Here is a 19,695-nt window from a genome sequence, read left to right on the forward strand (position 1 = left end):
TTGATCCTGACCCATACACTCTCAACTCGTTCCTCATCCGCTCCTGGGCAGAATTTAGTACATTGCAGTTGCTCTCTCACATAGAGAGCAACTCCACCACCACGCCTGGCTGGCCTGTCTTTCCTGAAAAGGGCATAGCCATCCATGACCACATTCCAGTCATGTGAGCTGTCCCACCATGTTTCTGTAATTGCCACCAGATCATAATCTCCCGACCGAACATAGGATTCTAACTCCTCCTGCTTATTCCCCATGCTGCGCGCATTGGTGTACAGGCATTTCAGGGAGTGAACAGAGCACACCAGTTTCTCCCTAGGGGCACAGGAGGCCACCCGGTCCTCATCTGTTTTAGAATGCTGCCCCACTGGGACAAGCCCAGCTACAACCCCATCCCCCTTTGAGCCTAGTTTAAAGCTCTCCAAATGAGCCCAGCTAATTCCTGCCCCAGCATCCTTTTGCCCCTGCGAGATAAGCCTTTCCTGCGTAACACTCTCCGGACTGGAGTCTTATAAAACCAACCATTATCAAAAAAACCAGAGCCCTGCCTGTAGCACCAGTCTTGGAGCCAACCATTTAGAGATAGAATTTTCCCATTCCACCCCACATGGTCACTTGGAAGAGGGAAGGAATGAAGAGAAGATCACTTGAGCCCCTGAGTCTTTCACCATCCTTCCCAAGACCTTGAAATTGTTCTTCATTCCCCTCAGACTACGGGAAACAGCTTCCTCCCCATCTGTCTGGAAGACCAGCAGTGGGTAGTAGTCTGTCGGGTGCACCAGTCTGGGGAACTCTCTAACAATATCCTTGATCCAGGCTCCAGGTAGGCTACAGACTTCCCTAAGATGAGGGTCAACCCTGCATATTGGGCCCTCTGTTCCTTTCAGAAGGGAATTTCCTATTACAATCACCCTTCTTTCTTTCTTATCAGAGGCAGTCTTAAGTTGTGTAGTCAACTGCCTCTTCCTATGCGATCTTGTAGGCAGGCTTGGCACCACCTCCTCACCTGCTTCTTCTTCAAGATCCAGGGCCTCAAACCTATTACGGAGGGGCAGAGAGTTTTTACGCTTCTGCTGGAATTGTGCCACAGTTCATTTCTGACTGGAGTAAACCACTGTATCTTTCCCTCACTCACTTCCGAATTATCAAAGCCTATGCCTTGGAAAAAGGAAAAATGGTGCATTCTTTGGAAAGAAACTGAAGACAAAACTAGATTGTGGTACTATGAAATGTCTGAACATCTAAATAGCTGAAATTATACTTGTCATCTCAAGACTTTTGTGTGGTACTCTTAATCTTCTGATGATGCTGATTTCTCTATTTACTGGGTGAAGACTGATTCACAGCTGTCTTCTTAATCCTGGCGGCTGGTGCATTTTCTGGCTCTTTTTGTCTGTTCTGCCTATGTTCTGGATTTTGCTGCCCTGAAGCAGAAACAACCTGATAGGGAGAAAGGAGAAAAGCATAGGTCTGTGGTTGCTCTTCAGAGACCAAAAAAACATAGACTAAGACTTAAATATGCTAGAGAAACACCTTCAAATTCAAAAGTAACCTCCAAATAAGTTTGTCAGCTTTGCTGAATGCTGAGCTACTGGTCATTTAAATTCTGGATTCTGGACTGAGGCTTTGTAAAACTGTTGTGCAGCTGCTGTTGCAGAGAAATGTAATGTTGTAGGCACAAATCTACTGAATCTCTTGCTTTCCTGGAGGGAAAGGAGATGAGAAACTTCATTAGTGGTGAAAGGTTTTGTGGGACTGGGGGATCACTGGTGATAGGATTCTTGATTTCTGTGAGAATTATAGTGGGAAGTACTTGATTTTTTCATATCGGAAGGTCTTTCAGGAACTGAAATGAAAATACCTTAGTGCTTTCCTTGGCTAAAATACTAGGAAATCCATGAGGGGAACACAATTGAAAGAAATGTACAGGAAGATGCTCTCATTAAAAGGAAAAAAAAAAGGTTCCATTAAAATAGAGAAAGAATAAACAGTAAAGAATATGGGTAAGTGCCACTTTGGCAAGAAATTGGAAGAGTAAATAAAGGAAGATTCTCCCTAACTTTCAGGGAAGGGGAATAACATTTAAACTATTCTGTCAGGTCATCCATAGCTCATATTAAAAATTGTCAATTCAATAAGGCTATTTCCTTTTATTTTCTTGAGGTGCCTCAATAGTTTTGCAATGTCTTTCTTGAAGAACCATATTTGACAGCATCTTTTGTTATGCAGAATTTTTAGTATGGTTGCAAAAACATTGCAAAAAGGAAAAATGACACGTTATCTTCATGGATAGTTAGCTTCATATTTAAAAGCTGGTACATTTAAGTGTGATCAAAATAAGGAATCGTTTTTTTAATATGAAGTGTTTTGTTATTGACCAGACATCACACTCAAGGCAAATATGTTATCCATAAAAACTTAGTTTAAGAAAGGTATGTTACTACACACAGTTGTTGTTGGTAACTAGTAAAACAGTTGGCAGAGTACACAGTTAATACTGTGTTTTTGTTTTGGAGTGGTTTTTTAGGTTACCAGTTTACTTTTAAAACGAAGTACTAGATAGCTTGGTTTCAGAAAGCACAGAGCTTTCTTTTACTTTTTAGCTCTCGCTGTTTGTTCTGGAAGCCTGGGTTTGATTACCAAGGTAAAATGCTGTCTTAATTTTGGGAGTAAGGTGTGTAATCTACTTAGTATTGCCTAGTACCAGAGCTCTGTCACCCCACAAAGCATGTCAGTGAGATGGCAAGGGATACAGAGAAATCTCGAATAATTATGGAAATCTGCAAATGTGTGAGCTTCTTGGTTAGGGCAGCTGAAGGTTTATAACTATGGTAGCAATTCGTATTAAACTCTAAATTTGATAATTTTTGTGGAAAAGAAAAGTCACAATCATAATTTCTGTCATTGATATTGTAACATGCAGTTTTTATTCTTCTCTTTGTCTGCCTATCTGTCCCTCTCTTTTTTTTTTTTCTTTCCCTTTCCTGTGTAGACGGACAGAAATGTGACAGTTGTCCTGCTCAGTGAAATAGTGTGGGAACTGTTCCGTCCAAACACGGGATGTTTTGAGCCACTGACCTTGTATTTTCCTGATTACAGCATAGGTAAACCAATTCTTTAATCTGCTTTTCTGGGATTGAATAATACTTTGTTAAAAACCATCTTAATATTTTTTGCCATGTTTATCAATATGCCTTTTAAAGAATCTGGAATATGTAATAGCTACTGGGATGTAAAAGTCTATATTTAGATAACCTTTAAAAGTCTTGTCTTTTTCTACTTTCCAAAACATCTCAAAGTAACATTTTGATTCTTTTAATCAGTGTAGTTTTTGATGGACTTGGGGTTTTTGTTGAGTTATAACTATAGATTGTTTTTGCACTAAACTTGTAAAATGTGGTCAGTTTATTAAGTTAGCTTTAAATAAGTAAAACTTATTTTTGTTTAAGCAGGACACTTGCAGAAGATCTTGTCTCAGAATCATCCCCCAGAATATTCTGCGGATTTCTATGCTGCATATATCAATATTTTGCTTGGTGTCTTCTACATGGTCTGCAGGGACCTGAAAGAACTTCAGCATCTGGTGAGATGAACTTGTTTAGCATTGTTGGTTTGAGGTGTTTTTTGTCAAATGAGTTTTGAAAGTCTGGATTTGTCATTGAATATGGATGAAGACAAAATCATAGAATAGTTTGGGTTGGAAGGGGCCTTCAAAGGTGATCTTGTCCAACCTCCCTGCAATGAGCAGGGACATCTTCAACCAGATCAGGTTGCTTGGAGCCCTGTCCAGCCTGACCTTGAATGTCTCCAGGGATGGGGCATCTACCACCTCTCTGGGCAACCTGTGCCAATGTTTTACCACTTTCATAATAAAAAATTTCTTCCTTATCTCTAGTCTGAATTTACCATCGTAAGAATGTGTTAGCTCAAAATTCAGTTTGCCTAAAATTCTGTAACAAAGGTTCCAATTGTTTAGGTGGGTGTAAAGGATTTCCATTTCTTCTAGTCAGAGGCAACAAATACTGCTTTAGTGAGACGCCAGGCTGTGCGTGGTTCACTTGACCTAGAACTTCTGTAGGGGATTTTGAACTCAAGCCATTCCTTGATATTTGAGAGTGACTGAGAAGACCAGGCTACTTATTTTCACCTGTTGGGATAAGGAGATAAATGTGATGAAACCTTTTATGCCTCCTTACAAGTATAGTAGAGACAATTGCTGCAACTGCAGCAGTTTTTGAGGGACAACTCCATTACAGACTTGGTTAATGGTTTTTACTTTTTTGCATGCAATTCAGTTAGAGGAAGTAATACTTATGATTTAGGAATGTAAAATTTTCACTTGATTTACCTCCTGCAGAGGATTTTAAGGTAACCAAGCTGCCAGAAGCCAGATCTGTTGTGCAGTTTTACAGAAACATATTAATTTGATTTAAAGACCTAGAGAAGTGAGGATTGACATAAATGTTTTCATTGTCTTTCTTTGAAATTAAGAATAAAATAGATAAGTCAAAGTTCCTGTAATATAGTCATGTCTGAGAGAAGAAAAGTACATTGAAGATATTTGGAAAAAGGAATTTTAACTGTATATCAATTAAAAGGTGTAATAGCAAAGAAATGAACAAAAGAAAAATAAAAATTACTTGACAGTGACCTTTGCATAAGAAAAGGTGAATGTCGATAACAATTATTACCTCATCAGACTATTATTTAAATAACTATACTTTGTAAAAGGAAATTTTACAAGTTTGAAATGATCAGTGGTTATGGCCAGTGGACAAATTAGTGCTGGTGAGATTATCTGAATGTCTTGCCTGCTTTTCCATCAGAAAAATGTAGCTAAACTTCAGCTGCATTTATCTATTAACTATACAGATTTTATATTTAAATGAGATTGCTGAAATCAGATGGAGACACAAATAGAAACTAGGGTGACACTTTTTCTAAACACATACTCAAGTTGCTTTGCTTATCAGAATAATTTCACTAGCTTTAGATGTGCTGTTTGTGTGTGTGTGAAATACCAACATTATGAAAAGATTTATATAATTGGACCCTGAATTCTTTTTGTGCTTGACAAGTCTCTTCTGTAGAAGGTAATGACAGACACATACAACAGTCTGTAGCTTATGGACAACTCCATAGTGTCTCGTGTAGATTCTAAATGTGTATGTTATTATGCATGATTATTAATAATACATTCTGGAATTATATTATATTTATATGTGGAAATTATTGCATTTCTGTTCCTGGCAAAATAATTGAGAAGATTGTTCTGGGAGTTATTGAAAACCATCTGAACGATAACACAGTCATTGATCCCAGCCAGCATGCGTTCATGAAGGGAGAAATCCTGCTTAACAAACTTAATTTCGTTCTACAACAAAGTTATCCACCTAGCTGACCAAGGGAAACCTGTTGACATGGTGTTTTTGGATTTCAGTAAAGCCTTTGATACTGTCTCTCACAGTATTCTCCTGGACAAGATGTCCAGCACACAGCTGGATAAACACACAGTGTAGTGGGTGAGCAACTGGCTGACGGGCTGGGCTCAAAGGGTACTAGTAAATGGGGTTACGTTGGGCTCGTGACCAGTCACTAGTGGGGTTCTGCACGGATCCATCTTATAAATGACTTAGACTCAGGACTTGAGGGATTGCTTACTAAGTTTGCAAATGACACAAAACTGGGGGGAGCTGTCAACACTCTCGGGGGCAGAGGGGCCCTGCAGAGGGATCTGGACAAATTGGAGAACTGGGTAATCACCAACTCTGTAAAGTTCAACAAGAGTAAGTGCCAGATTTTGCACCTGGGACACAGCGACCCTGGCTGTACATGTGGACTGGGGAATGAGATGCTGGAAAGCAGCTCTGCAGAGAGGAATCTGAGGGTTCTGGTCAATGGCAAGTTGAACATGAGCCAACAGTGACCCTGGCAGCCAAGAGGGCAACCGTGTCCTGGGTGCGTCCAGCACAGCATTGCCAGCTAGGCAGGGAGGGGATTGTCCTGCTCTGCTCCACTCTGGTGCAACCTCACCTGCAGCACTGAGTGCAGTTCTGGGTGCCACAGGATAAAAAGAAATTAAGCTACTGGACAGTGTCCAGAAGAGGGCTACAAAGTTGGTGAAGGGTTTGGAGAGGAAGCCGTATGAGGAGTAGTTAAAGTCACTTGGTTTGTTCAGCGTGGAGAAGAGCAGACTGAGGGGAGACCTCATCACAGTCTCCAGCTTCCTCACAAGGGGAAGAGGAGGAGCAGGCGCTGATCTCTTTGGTGACCAATGGCACAACCCAAGGGAATGGCAGGAAGATGTGCCAGGGGAGGTTTAGGTTGGGCATTAGGAAAAGGTTCTTCCCCCAGAGGGTGCTGGAGCACTGGAGCAGGCTCCCCAGGGAGGTGTCACAACCCCAAGCCTGACAGTGTTCAAGAAGAGACTGGACAACACCCTCAGACACATGGTGTGAACTGTGGGGTTGTCATATGCAGGGACAGGAGTTGGACTCGATGATCCTTGTGGGTCCCTTCCAACTCAGGACATTCTATGATTCAATGAGTTCTGTATACTAGTGCAGAGATTTAATAAGTTACAGTAGGACAAAGAGAGAATGAAATGTGAGTACTGTTATTTCACGAAATTCTGTGTGATATTGATTTAACCATTTTAGAAAACAATCTATACTACAACTCTGTCAAAAAGTCTTTCAATCTTACCTTAGACAAAAGGAGTTAGTTTGAATATCAAATGTGTTATCAGGTTTTTGTTGGTTGGTTGGTTTTTTTTGCTTGTTTGTTTGTTTTGTGTTTGGGTTTTTGTTTCATTTTAGTTTGTTTGTTTGTTTGCTTTTTTGTTTTGTTTTTATTAATAATTTCTGCTTGTGTGTGTGTAAGTATGTGTGGCCTACTTTTGAACATGCTGAACTGTCCCTGGAATGGAAAGTTTTATCTGAAAACGATGAAGTTGATGAAAACATTTTTATTGCATTTATGTTTAATTACTGTGTCTTTTTTTTTAATGCAACACCTGAGTAGAGTAAACAGATTTTGCTGAGCTCAAAAACCAATAACATGCGATAGATTACTTCTGTTTGTATTTTAATCTACAGAATTGTTGTGTTGTTTTGCCGTATAATGTTTGGAAGCAAGTGGCATAATTATTGACTGAAAAATAATTAATTGGTTTTGCAAAGTAATGAATTACACTGCGTGTTATATTCTGTATCTAGATCAAATATATAGTACCTTTTTAATATGGTGTACTTTTTAACTTTCTTTAGGCAGCGCTCAATTTTTCTAAATACTGTGAACCAGTGGTCAGAGGAGAAGGTAAGCTGGTAAACTTCTGTCTTTAAGTTGAGCTGATGTATGAGAGTGCAGGTGCCCCTCTGTGGGTTTTGTGGAAGACTTGGCTTTGATCCCCTTTGTGTTGTGACCATTTATCTGGACACAACAGCATTGTTTATTCCAGTTGCACCCAGTAGGCAGCATTTGCAGTACAAGCAGTAGATGGCATTTGTTGGTCATGTTTTATAGAAATACCATGAAAATTTGCTTCTCCACTATAAGTCTTTCTCCTCACTCAACCACCAGGACTTCTGCAGAGTAATGGGATAAGTAATTTCTCTGTCAAGGCTAAGACGAGAAAACTAGAGCAGAGATTCTGCTAAACTGTCCCAAAATCTCTCAGAATAAACCACAGAAAAACAGCCTTGCATGGTGTGTGTGCTTGCAAATGGATGATGATGGGGCATCATCCTAGCACAGGGTTTCAGAGTCAGGGTGTTTGACTTCTGTCGTGCCTGTGGCTGTTCAGGTGTCGAAAGCAGAGTTTTAGTGTTCTGTGAGTTAAATGTTTAACAGAGTTGATTCTGGTTTGGCTCAGCAAATGAACGTGACACACGCAAACTCTGGAAAAATATTGAACCTCATTTGAAGAAGGCAATGCAGACTGTGTATCTTCGGGAAATATCCAGGTAATTTCAGGAAGAGGGCTTGTTTGTTTTGTTCATGTTGCTGTTTTTAACAAACTTCCTCTCTAAATATTTACTCTATTATGTTTCACAGCTAGTCTTTCTTTTTTGCTACATATACATTTTTCTCTTCAATGAGCATTTCCTTCTTGCCATGTAATGTCAGAAATAGGGTATCTCAGGAAGAATTTTTAAACAGAACAGTCTTTGTAGCATATAAAATATTTAATAAAGCAAGCAGTGGAAGCAGGTTGTGTTCTGTTTTTCACTAATGGTCATGGAGATAGATCCATTTTCTGTCACATGTGGAACTGCCAAGTGTGGGAACCCACCACCAGTATAGACACAGTTGAAAACACACTTGTGAAGCTGACTTGCAGATCCTCGCTGTACCAAAGTTGCATGCAAGCCTCAAAATTCTTATGAGATGTTACAGATTTTGAAAATCTGTATTCCTTAGCTTTGTTTACTAGAGCTGGGTTTGTGTGTTTATTGTGCTTTCTGAAGCCTTGTTTTCTTGTCAAAGGGCTAAAGTTGCCTTATATGGAATTACCATTTTTAACAGCATTAAAAGCTGGTGTCCTGCTAATGGACTGAGTTTCTCTTGATATGGTTTTAGATTGTTTATTTCTTAATTTGTCAGGCTGCCAGAAAAAAAGATTATGCTCTTCATTTTTTAATGGTAGCAATTGGCTCAGATTTAATGTCTTCTCATATTGGTGATTCCGATGTTACACCATGTAAAGACAGACAATTCAGTAGCATTTGATTTCTTTGTCTTGATATGAACATAATTATTTCTTTCCTTTGAACGTCATTGAGGCCATAGAGAATTCTGGTAACTGAACCTGCATTTGTAGTAGAAGTCTTCACTAAATGTTTTAGAAAAGTGATCATTCCTTCAAAAAGAGAATTGATTTTATTCCGTATGAACTAGACTTCACTGTACGATGAGGCATTATTCTACTTGCCTCAAGTATGTGTTTATACTCAATATTAATCTTCATTGCACAGTCTACTTAAGATCTTTCTGACTTTTTAGATTGTGTAATTGTCTACTCTAATTAGAGTGCAGTGTAAGATTATGATACAAAATAGCTTATGAATTGCTTCCAAATAACTAGTTTTCCTTCTTTAGAGTTTTCTTTGATTATTAGTTTGAGCTTTACTGGGTTTTTTATTATAAGTTTCAGCTTTCTGCATAATAGTTCTAGGATTTTCTTCCGTGTAACTGGTAAATGTTTGAGGAGTTAAAATGGCCATACCAATTTTTCTGGCCACAGAACTGTAGTTACCCTGGGCTTTTCTTCAAGTTGGAAGTTAGAGCAATGGAACTTTGCTGTTGGCTGTTGTCCTTCCTGAACTGAGATGAAAATGAAACTTGTTATTTTCTACCTGTAAAATAGACATTGAATAAAAACTTTACTCATTGATGATCTGGTTGGTCATTCATTGTAATTTGAATATTACATCAGCTCTCATTAAACTGTTTTCATAAGTTTTATGACTGATAAACTCTGTTCATAAAGATCTTTTTTTTTAATTAAAAAAAATACTGATGCTATTACAAACCTGTTTTTTATCCCTTTGTGGTATACAAAATTATGATCTAAAATTATGACCTTTCTATCTATGTCATTCCTTAAAGGAAGCTTGAAAGTGAATTTTTCTGCTATTATTTAGGAAAACACCAAAGTACTTGCAGCTGTTTTTCACTGACAAAATGTTTCATCTCGATGTCTTCAAAGTTTTTCAGTAAAGAACGAATATTGCTTTATTTTTTTACGTAGAATTCAAAATTACATTTGGAAGCAATTATTGTATTGTTCTCACTAGTATAAACAGCTATTAAGCAGATTAAAAAAATCAAAGCTATCAGAGTTTTTACTTCTTATCCAATTCTTCATTGCTCTTGGAACTTAGAACGCTATTGATCTTTGCTTACTGGATGGAAAGAAATTGGTATTTTACAGTTAGCTTGTCCTCACTTTTACTTTTATACCTTAATATTACATTACTTTCTGCATTTTTTTCAGAAACTGTACATTATTAAAAGTTATGTGCAATATATTAAGACTTAGTATTTTTAATTATTCTTTTACAACCTGTATCCTAGCCATTGTCATGAAATTGAAATATACATATACCAAGGAGGTAGTTTTCTCTAGAAGATTAACAAATATTTTGTCTTAATGTATTTGCATCATCTGTCTTGTAGCTCACAGTGGGAGCGCTTACAGCGTGACGATGGAGAGCCTGGGCAGTTGAAAGGTATTGAATACGCTGACTCTGTAGGAGTGTAGTTTTCAGTTGACTTGGTCATTGTTATCTTAAAACATGTGAAAGAAATTCTATAGAGGAGGCTACCTGTTAGCATCCAGTCACACTTCAGGGGAATCGTGTTTTTTGAGAAGGTGTTCTATAAAGGACTATTACTATTTTTCCCTTAGCATATATCCTGGGAGTAATCTTTCCTAAGGTCTTTTGTGGGTAAAAGCAGATTTCTTTAAACCATTATTTCTAATGTAAGAATAGGTGAGAAATGAACTGACTCCCAGTGGTCAAACCTCGGTGTACCAACTGGCAGAATTGTCTGAGTGGGTAGAAAGGAGTATGATACCTGGACATTACACTGGATTTGCACATTCCTAAACAAAATGAGTGTCCTATCTCCTTATTTCTTGACAAAGAAATGTCAGAATTGCAAGATTTTTTTCTGTTCTTTCCTTGGAGGAGTACAGCTTTGTTAATTTTTATTCTTCAAAAAAAATTTGAAAGTCAAATCTCAAATCTGTCAACCTTCATGTACAGTTTAGCAAGGAATACTAAAACATTCGAAGTGTTCTTATTAAACTCCCTCCTTCCATGCCCCGATGACCATGAAATACTTTTCCACCTGACAACCCCAAAAAGGGAGACCTCATTCAAAACTCATTTTTCTAGGATTTTTAGGTTTATGTAGCAGGAAAAAATGCCTTGTTTATAAAAAGCATTTGATAATAACATAAAAAGCAATTATTATAACTTTTACTGTGGATATAATTAAGTAAATAGTTCAATGCATGATACAGTATTGGCAGACCAGAAGAATGGAGTAGAAACAGATATTTCTGTATTAAACTAAATTGTCTGTGTGTAAGAGTTTATTTGGTGTTGCATTTTGTAATTAACTTGCAATACAAAATAGTCTCTTGGTTTTAAATAGTCTAAAACTGCTGTCCGTCTGCCTGTGCGAGAGGAGATTATTACTACCTATCATCTGGGATGCTTCTCATCACACTGAGGGCTCTGAATCTTGACTTTTAAACAGGTTTAATTCCTTGATCTTTATTTGCTGATATTGGTGGATTAAAGCATAACAAGAAACTATTTAATTGCAAACCTGTAAGCAAAGAAGGCACAAGAGAGACCCTTTAGAGGTCTCCATAGCTAGACAACTGATGAAGTAAGGTGGTTTGATCATTCTATTCATATGCATGAACTGTGTAGAAGAGGCAACTATGGTGAAAAGAGTGAGGGAATGTAAAGGGAAAAATATAAAGTTAGAACAGGGAAGGAACATATTCACTAGACTGTAATTTTTTGTGTGCTTTCATGTGTAAAACTTCAGTCTTAATGTAGTATACACGCAGCAGGCTGGGTCAACTGGATCAAGTTTAACATTTTGAAAACATTTTCTGTAGCAAACAAAACAGTGGCTAAAAATTGTGAGATGCTGAACTGTGTCCCCGAAGTGCTCCCCCATGTCAGCCCTGTTCCTGGCTGAGCTGTCCAGCGCAATCGGAAACAGCCTGAAGGCTGGGTCTTGGAGAAAAGCCCTGCTGTTCTATTTCAGTACAACTCTTCATCTGCCCTGTTTGCCAGAAAAATTACCTTACATGAAAGAAGCCTGGAATTTTTTTTTTTTTTTTAGGGAGATGACACCTAGTGATTTATGAATCTTCAATGCTTCAAATACAGTTTCTGAGATGAGTCCGTGAAGAGTTCATAATATCAGTTTTTCCTTAGCTTCGTGCCATTCCTTGGCCCTTCACTGGTTTTGTATCCGTGCTAATGGGGTTGAGCAGTAGCCACACTCAGTTACAGGAGTAGAGCAGGAGAGAAGGAAAAGAAGAAAAATCCAGAAAGGTCTAATTTGAAGTTTGTGGATGTGCAACATGATTTTCAGTGACTCCTAAACTGTTTGTTTATTTTATAGGACTTTCTGCACATACGCATGTGGAACTTCCTTATTACTCCAAATTTCTCCTAATAGCTGCTTACCTTGCCTCCTACAATCCTGTTAGGACAGATAAGAGGTTCTTTCTTAAGGTAATGAGATTTTTTTATTGGTGGTGTTTACTGGATTTCTGCATACTGAATTTCCTAATGTAAAACTCTTCAACCATTCATTTTGAGCTCTGTTTCTGTGTGTGGTTCATTTAATTTGATCAGAAGTTTTTCCTGTAGATCACGTGTTGTGATTGGTAGTGATCAGTTATTATTATTGTCTAATAAACCCAACCTCTTCTTCATGTAAAAACATGTGTAACGCTGCTATAACGCAAGTGTTGTGCTTTGCTTTTGTCAGCTGATACAGCTGCATTTGGTAAACATGTTAGTTGAGCATGTGTGGTATCCTTAGGTATATGCCACGCTTAGATTTCTGGTGTAATATACAAACCACAACTATGTTAGTCTTTAATAAGGCAAAGTGACATAATGCTTTGTTAACTTATTTATACCATTTTAAGCTTTTGAAATAGAAATATAAAAACAGTTACTTTTGCAGAAGATGTGGTTCTATTAGGTGGCACATGTTGTGTTGAAACGGTGATAATGAGTATTTTAGGATGAATGGTATTAATCCTCACTACCAAATCATGGGCTAAACCCTGTTTTCTGTAAGTTCTTGCCATGTACAGGTTGAATATGTTGTCCTTTTTTTTTTTTCTTTGGGCTATGATGATGTGGTCATGCTGCAAATAAGTGCTGACCCAGTTTGTAGTCTGTCCCTTTCTTACCCAGTACTTTCATGCTCCTCAAGCCTGCCTCATTGTGTTGTTTGAGGTCTGAATTTGACAAAATGTAGGCAGAAAGACAGATGTTAGAAAAGTGATTGGGCAGTTATGCTTTTTATGCATTTTACCAAATTCAAGGTTTTCTACATTATTACAGTATGCATTAACATATGCATGTGTGTATAAATGCATTATGTTCACAATAGATAGGTGTGAACAACTGAAGAAAGTGAGAACAAGACAAATTTGTAAAAATATGCTTGTTTTATTATTTCCTGTTGGAAAATTGTAGGTACATGTTATAAGAATTTACTGCAGTTCCTAGTGATATAGTAAACCATTTTTAGTTTGAATGGGAGTTTCATATTTCTGGTATGATCTTACCTTGAAAGCTGTAGGTGTTTCACTCTTCTCTCTAGACCTTTCCTGAGAAGAGTGGAGCATTACTTGTAGTAAGTGTGGATTGACAAGTTGTCTTCATGAGCAACCTTTGTTATTTTCACTTGATCAAAGCAATTTCTTTGTAAGAGATTTATTTGCTGGAGAAGTGGTTTTGCCCAAGTTTTTCCAGGTAAGTCTTGGAACTCAAAGCTTACAAGAGTCAAGTCAGTAAAGTAGGTTATCAAAAAGTGCCACATCATGTTTTCAGTTGAGATCTAAGGATGCTTGACTATTTTCTTTGGACAACCCTTCCTTTCTTAAGGCTCCTTTGAGCTGAAGCTTTGTAAATTAAGTTCCTTTTTTTTTGTGCCCCTCCTCCTTTTAGTTTGTCCTCTAACTCCTGTACCTCAAACTGTCTTCATATTGTATTGATTTAATCCCTGGTTGTCATTCTACCAACTTGTGCACTATCCAAATTCTAAAATGGAGCAGATAAAAGGTGAATATTCAGGTGAATTTTATACATTCAAACATGTTAAAAATGAAGTAGCCACCATTTAAACTTCTCTGGAAAGAGGAAGAAATGAAACACCTGTCTGTTTCAGATGATTGGAAGTAGGAGGAGGATGCTGGCATGACGTTTTATAAAGAACATGTTTTTACTGCCTCTTCTCATCAGTCCCTGATTAGATCAGTAAAAAAAAAAAGAAGCCTGTCACCAAAATATATTAGTGTGGTTTTTTGGCTTTACGCCACTCGGGACACAATGAAGCGTGAAGAAAGGCAAGTGTAATTTTAGGGCTTCTAGCAAGAAGGATTGCTAGTAACATCAGAGAGAAATGCCTGAGGAATATTGGAGAAGCAGACACAGCCTAGTGTACTACCATCTATAATGCACAATTCTCTGTTGATGATTTTGATTCTGTCTTTGCTATAAAAGGCACATAAAATAATTCACATATAGTATTTGCTCTTGTCTGTTGTTTACAGCATCATGGGAAAATTAGAAAGACTAACTTTATGAAGAAACATGAAAAGGTATGTATTTTATCTTTCTAAGCTGAGCTTGACAACAAATATTTTCTTTTTACTGTACTGCTGGTTTTGTATTTTGTTTTGCCTCATTGTTTCCTGTAGAAACAACACAATTCCATACATAACAATTAGTGATGCATTTGTTTTCATATGATACAGATTTTTGTATGATACACACATTTTTATTTCATTGAAATTGAATTGTAGCATGAATTAGTATCCTAAAACCATATCTCTGTGTATAAGAAAATATGCTTAATAAAGCTAGTTAAAGGACATCATACTTGGAAGAGCCAGATACCAGAATTCCTTTCAAAGATGTTGGAGTAATAGGTGGTTAGTAGTTTTGAAAGTCAAGTCACTTTAATTCCCAGTGCTGCAGCGAGGTGTAAGAGCTTATGTTTGTGTGTTGAGACTTAGAAACTTTGCACTCCTGTTTAGGATTCCATCAGACTATTAACTAATGTTTTCATGGTTATAAATAGCTAAATATCATTGATTTCAGTGGAGCTATACTGTTTTTTACTGACAGAGGCTTGATATACTAGGAAAAGCAAATACCTGTATGTGTATTTATAACTGTAATGTAAAAAGAGTAATCAAATATTGTTGACTTATTTTTAAACAAATCTGTAAGTGAAGATCAGTGCAAATAGCACTAAATCCCTGATGAAACAATCAGTATATCCTTTCCTTCTCTGTGCTACAGGCAGTGTAAATAATATGGAAAAAAAAAAAATAACATGATACTTTGCCTAATAATCCTTTGCTTCTGATCCTACCTATAACTTTTTCCCTAATTTTTCTCCTGCCCCTGGAGGAGGATAGAGTCCTTGCTTATCCAAAGACTTTTTTCCAAGTTCTCTTTTTTTCTTTATGGGCACAATTTTCACGTGTGAAAGTGTAAATATTCATGGATTTACTTCAGCAGTGCAATGTGTTGCGCTGCTAGGTAGATATTTATGTACGTTCAAGAATTCCGAAGTCTCTGAATGCATGTATCCTGTACACGTAGACCTCATGTGTTTTGTCCCTGATATGTGAACTTCCTGAGAACTTTCAGAGCATTTGATGATTTTCAGGACTGATATATTTGTGAAATACCTCCATGTCTTAATTAGGTGATAAATAATTTTCAGGCAAAGGAATAATTATTGTATCTCAGATCGGCATGTTCTTCTTTTCTTGCATCCTCTGCAGAAAAGGTGTTTTGTTTTATTCTTTCTTGGCAATAGATTACCAACTTGGATGATGAGAACAGCTAGGAATATAAAATAAATGGAAAAATTGACATTTGATAAAGAAGTACTGAGGTCATGATCACCTTAACTGTACCTTAGAGCATGTTCTCTTGTCATTGTTTATGTTAAATGGACTTGGATCTGAGTTCACTGCTTAATGTTCAGAAATGCCTGCATTTAATGATAAATGAATTTTCTTCATATTATTGTGCCTGCAGCAAACTAAATGCTACTGAGTAGGTGCAAAAAAACAGAACAGAAGGAATTACTAGGGAAAGAACTGTAAATGAGGGTAACTCGAACAAATGTAAGGTAAACAAAATTAATGGTCAAAAAGATGAGTAACATTACAGTTACTTTTTTACTTTCATGAGACTAATTCTAATTTTGTATACTTTACATTTACCCTACAACCTAAGCGTTGAACTGGTATTCTGAAAGCATGACTAGACGTGTGTGTGGTTAAAGCAGCTTGGTTTATTGTTCAGTTTTGACAAGTAGCTTGCATAATCAAGAAAGACATCTAAGACTGCAAATGATCTAATTCTTACACCTCTTTGTTGTATTAAAAATAAGTGCTACTTTGAAGAGAATTAGAACTTCATAATCCTAATAAATCAAATATAGTTAACAGAAAATATCTCTTGAGTTGACTATGTTACATTAAACTCTGATTGCATACAAGAAACAGGAGGGTGTCTTGGGGATCAATAAATAGAACAGGAGCACTGTGGTGTTTCAAGAGTACCTTCGCTTTTAGTTACAGAGCACTGGTTCTCTGCTTATGTGTTGCTTTATAGTTTACAGGTAAGGACCTTGTTGCTATAAGTATTGATGCCAGAAACCAAAACTGCTTCTAGGTCAGAGCACAGTCTGGTTTTGAAAGTTTTTGAGGCCTGGTAGCTGTGATAGTGGGGAGCAGAACTGCAGGTCCCAAGAGGACCTTCCAGACCTATCTTTGTTTTACTGTACTGTAACCTTTATAAATATTTGCACAGAGATACAATCACCTAGATGTAAACTTGTATATTTTGGTACTATGATTCTATAGTGAGGGAAATTGAAATATAGAGATAAAGGATTACAAATGTAGTCTTATAAATAAAGGCTCATTTCCTTCAGTTGGTGTGACAGCTTAGATCAATACACCTTTCTTCAGAGAAGCTCGTCTAAAGACTGATTTACAGATCAGATTCACCAAACTCCATGTGGATGCCTGCATCTAAGCTGGCGTCTTTTTATAGACAGTACGGAGCTGGTCGATGCAGTCATTGGAGTGTAGGGTGTGATTCATCTCATGCTAAAGTAGGGTCTAAGTTCAGTCAGATGAATTGCACCATAAACTGTATTGATTGGATTTCTACTGGCTATATTGGGAACTTAAGAAACTATTTTGTCTGTACATACCTACTTGATAGGAAGCTGATGTTAGATGAAATAAATCCTTCTTTAAAAGTTTAGGTACAGCCAGGCTAAAAATCTGGTTTTTGATTCTTAATTCTGTTTGGTCCAGAGGCTGTGGATTTTCTTTTAATTAGAAAAAGTAAAACTTGTGAATGAGAGGAAAAAAAAAATGACTCTATCATTCTATTAATCATTCTATTAATTGCCTTGTTTGAATGGTTGCCCTGGAACAATTTTTTCTAGTTCAGTGACAGGTGAGATACCTTCCTGGTGAAGCTACTTTTGCAGGAGTGTGTTTTTTTCAGATGTCAGTCTGTCAGAGATCAAGTGTGTTGGGGAGGTTTTTTATTGGAAAAAAAGTCTATCTAGTATATCTACTTTAACTTCTGTCTAGGACTTAATTTGTATCAGAATTTCTAGCTTACAACTGAAGATGCTTCAGTCGTATAGCAACCAGGGTAGGTCAGAAATGCTTTCTGCTAAAAAAAGTGAGAAGTATGGTTCTGTCTTCAAGTATATGCTAAAAGATTGAAAATTCAGCCAACTGAGGTTAAGGACTTTCTCCTTCTTGTGCAGGTAATTCAATTTGGGTTAAGCTTTTACTCTTTAAAGAATGTTTTTGGTTCTCATTTGTGTTTGTGAAATTTTTGAATGTGAATATGTGGCTCCCAGTTGTGGGATGATGAAAGACGTAGACCAGTTAAACAGTGGAGACACGAAATTCTGACACTGTACATAAAAAACACAAGAACAGATAGTGACAAAATGGGAAAAGTCTTTTTCGAACCATTAGACGAGCGTATTGCCAAGGTGGGAAGATGATGGAGGACATAGAGTTCATATGATGGCTATAAAACTTTTTGAAGAGGTTTTTTGAATGTGGAAGGTAATCTTTCTTTAGTTTTAAGTGAGATGAAGGGTTCCTTGGATTTTTATAAATACTGTTCTTCTGTAGTATTCTGCCTTAGCTCCTTGCGCAAGATTTGAAAAAATCTTACTCTTTGCTATGTTCTATTTGGAGAAATTTCTAAGCCATTCCTATTCTTCCAGGAATTTATTTCTGTCAAAGAAATAAAAATTGAGTGCTTCTTCTAGAAGTTACACTCTATTAGAATTAACTCACTGGCATTTCCAGAAGAAAGCCTTTCTCTGAAATAATTTGAAAGCTTAAGTCAGTATTCTGTCTAAGCAGAGAGCTGATTATATTAAGAAAGAGAAACTTGTGAAGTAACTGTGTACTGAACACGATTTCAGGGGTTGCTACATGCTAATTGTACTTGCTAGCTGCTTAGAGCATACACATTTTAATTATATTACATTTTACTTTTTTCTGTTGATAGTAAAGCATATGCTTCATAGAACTGGCTTGTTCAGAAGCAGAAGGGCAGGGGATTGAACAGTTCATAACTTACACCATACCTGCATTCTGGCTGTGCTAAAGTTTTGACTACGTGTTTCTATTATTTTTCACACTGCTTTCTTCAGTAGCCAAGAGGTAGCTTTGGAGACACCTCCTGGATTTCAAAAGCTAAAACATGTATTGGAAATACCTTTTTGTTGTGCTGAAGAAAACAGTGATTATGTTTTTCTGATAACTAATGGCACAGAGGTGCTGGTGGTATATTTGAGAGATGTTCCTTCCCAGAAGCATTTTGAAACAAACTTTCTTTTGAAATTCCTCTTCATTCTTGGCTGCTGTGCTAGTGAGAATAAATCAGTGTACACTACAGAAAAGAAAACTGGATGTCAAAGTAGAGAGAATGAAATACATGTATTTCCTTTGTCAGAACTTTTGACAGCCTGGGTCATAAATAAATCGCTGTAATCCTAACAATGCTGCCCGAGGTGTCATAATACCCAGTTTTGCCCTGTAAACGGCATTTTTCCTTTTTTGTAAAATTGGTTATTTTAAAAATATTTAACAAATCAAGAACTCATACTTCTGTGAATTCAGTTGAATTCAATGTTACTAGGTACTGTAATGCCTAGAATGTCCATCATTGTCAACTGAGGTGAGGAAACAATGTGTATGGTGCGAAGAAGGATAAGGGACAGAATAGCTCTGTAAATGCAAAGTTGAGTAAATATGCTGTGTTCTGATAACAACACAGTTTGTCTGTAGCTGGCAGGTAACTCTTTATGCAGCAGCTCTTGCCAGCAAGGGAGCTGACCTTGAGCTCAGCCACCTCAACTCTATTTTAGGCAGCTAAACTCATGGGAAATGAATGCGCTGTGGGTCCCCACACTCAGCATTCTTTGGGCTGCATCTCTGTCCAGTTTGGTCCCCCTTCAGTACAAGACACACCTCAATAAACCGGAACAAATTCAGTGGAAAAATGGTCAGAGCTGGAGCACCTGCCCTGCAAGGAGAGGCTGAGGGAACTGCAGGTGTTCAGGCTGGAGAATGGAGGCGTAAAAGCAGCCTGTCCTGTACCTGCAAGGAGATCAAGACTATCAGTTACAGTGGTGAGAGAGTGAGAAATAATGTAAGGTGAAATGAGATCTTTTTACTGGATATAAGGAAAACCCCTTTTCCTTATGAGGACAGCCAGGCAGTGACACTGTTTTCCCAGGGACATGACGTAATCTCTGTCCTTGGAAGTTTCCAAGACTGGACTGATGAAGTCCTGAACAACCTGGCTTGGCTTCCCATCTGACCCTGCTCTGACCAGGAGG

At 37.5% G+C, this 19,695-nt stretch overlaps 1 protein-coding gene across 7 annotated transcripts in view; it reads left to right on the forward strand.

Annotated features, from left to right (window-relative positions):
- The window catches only part of ORC5 (origin recognition complex subunit 5), a 76,441-nt gene that overhangs the window by 12,320 nt on the left and 44,426 nt on the right, over positions 1 to 19,695 (forward strand). For all 7 annotated transcript variants that reach the window (XM_065862716.2, XM_065862722.2, XM_065862717.2 and 4 more), the window contains 7 exons: positions 2,990 to 3,101; positions 3,450 to 3,580; positions 7,266 to 7,314; positions 7,871 to 7,961; positions 10,177 to 10,229; positions 12,157 to 12,269; positions 14,330 to 14,377. In XM_065862716.2, the coding sequence (XP_065718788.2) occupies positions 2,990 to 3,101; positions 3,450 to 3,580; positions 7,266 to 7,314; positions 7,871 to 7,961; positions 10,177 to 10,229; positions 12,157 to 12,269; positions 14,330 to 14,377 (597 nt within the window). The remainder of the gene's footprint in view (positions 1 to 2,989; positions 3,102 to 3,449; positions 3,581 to 7,265; positions 7,315 to 7,870; positions 7,962 to 10,176; positions 10,230 to 12,156; positions 12,270 to 14,329; positions 14,378 to 19,695) is intronic.

This window comes from Patagioenas fasciata, chromosome 1, assembly GCF_037038585.1.
Source record: "Patagioenas fasciata isolate bPatFas1 chromosome 1, bPatFas1.hap1, whole genome shotgun sequence".
Taxonomy (NCBI): domain Eukaryota; kingdom Metazoa; phylum Chordata; class Aves; order Columbiformes; family Columbidae; genus Patagioenas; species Patagioenas fasciata.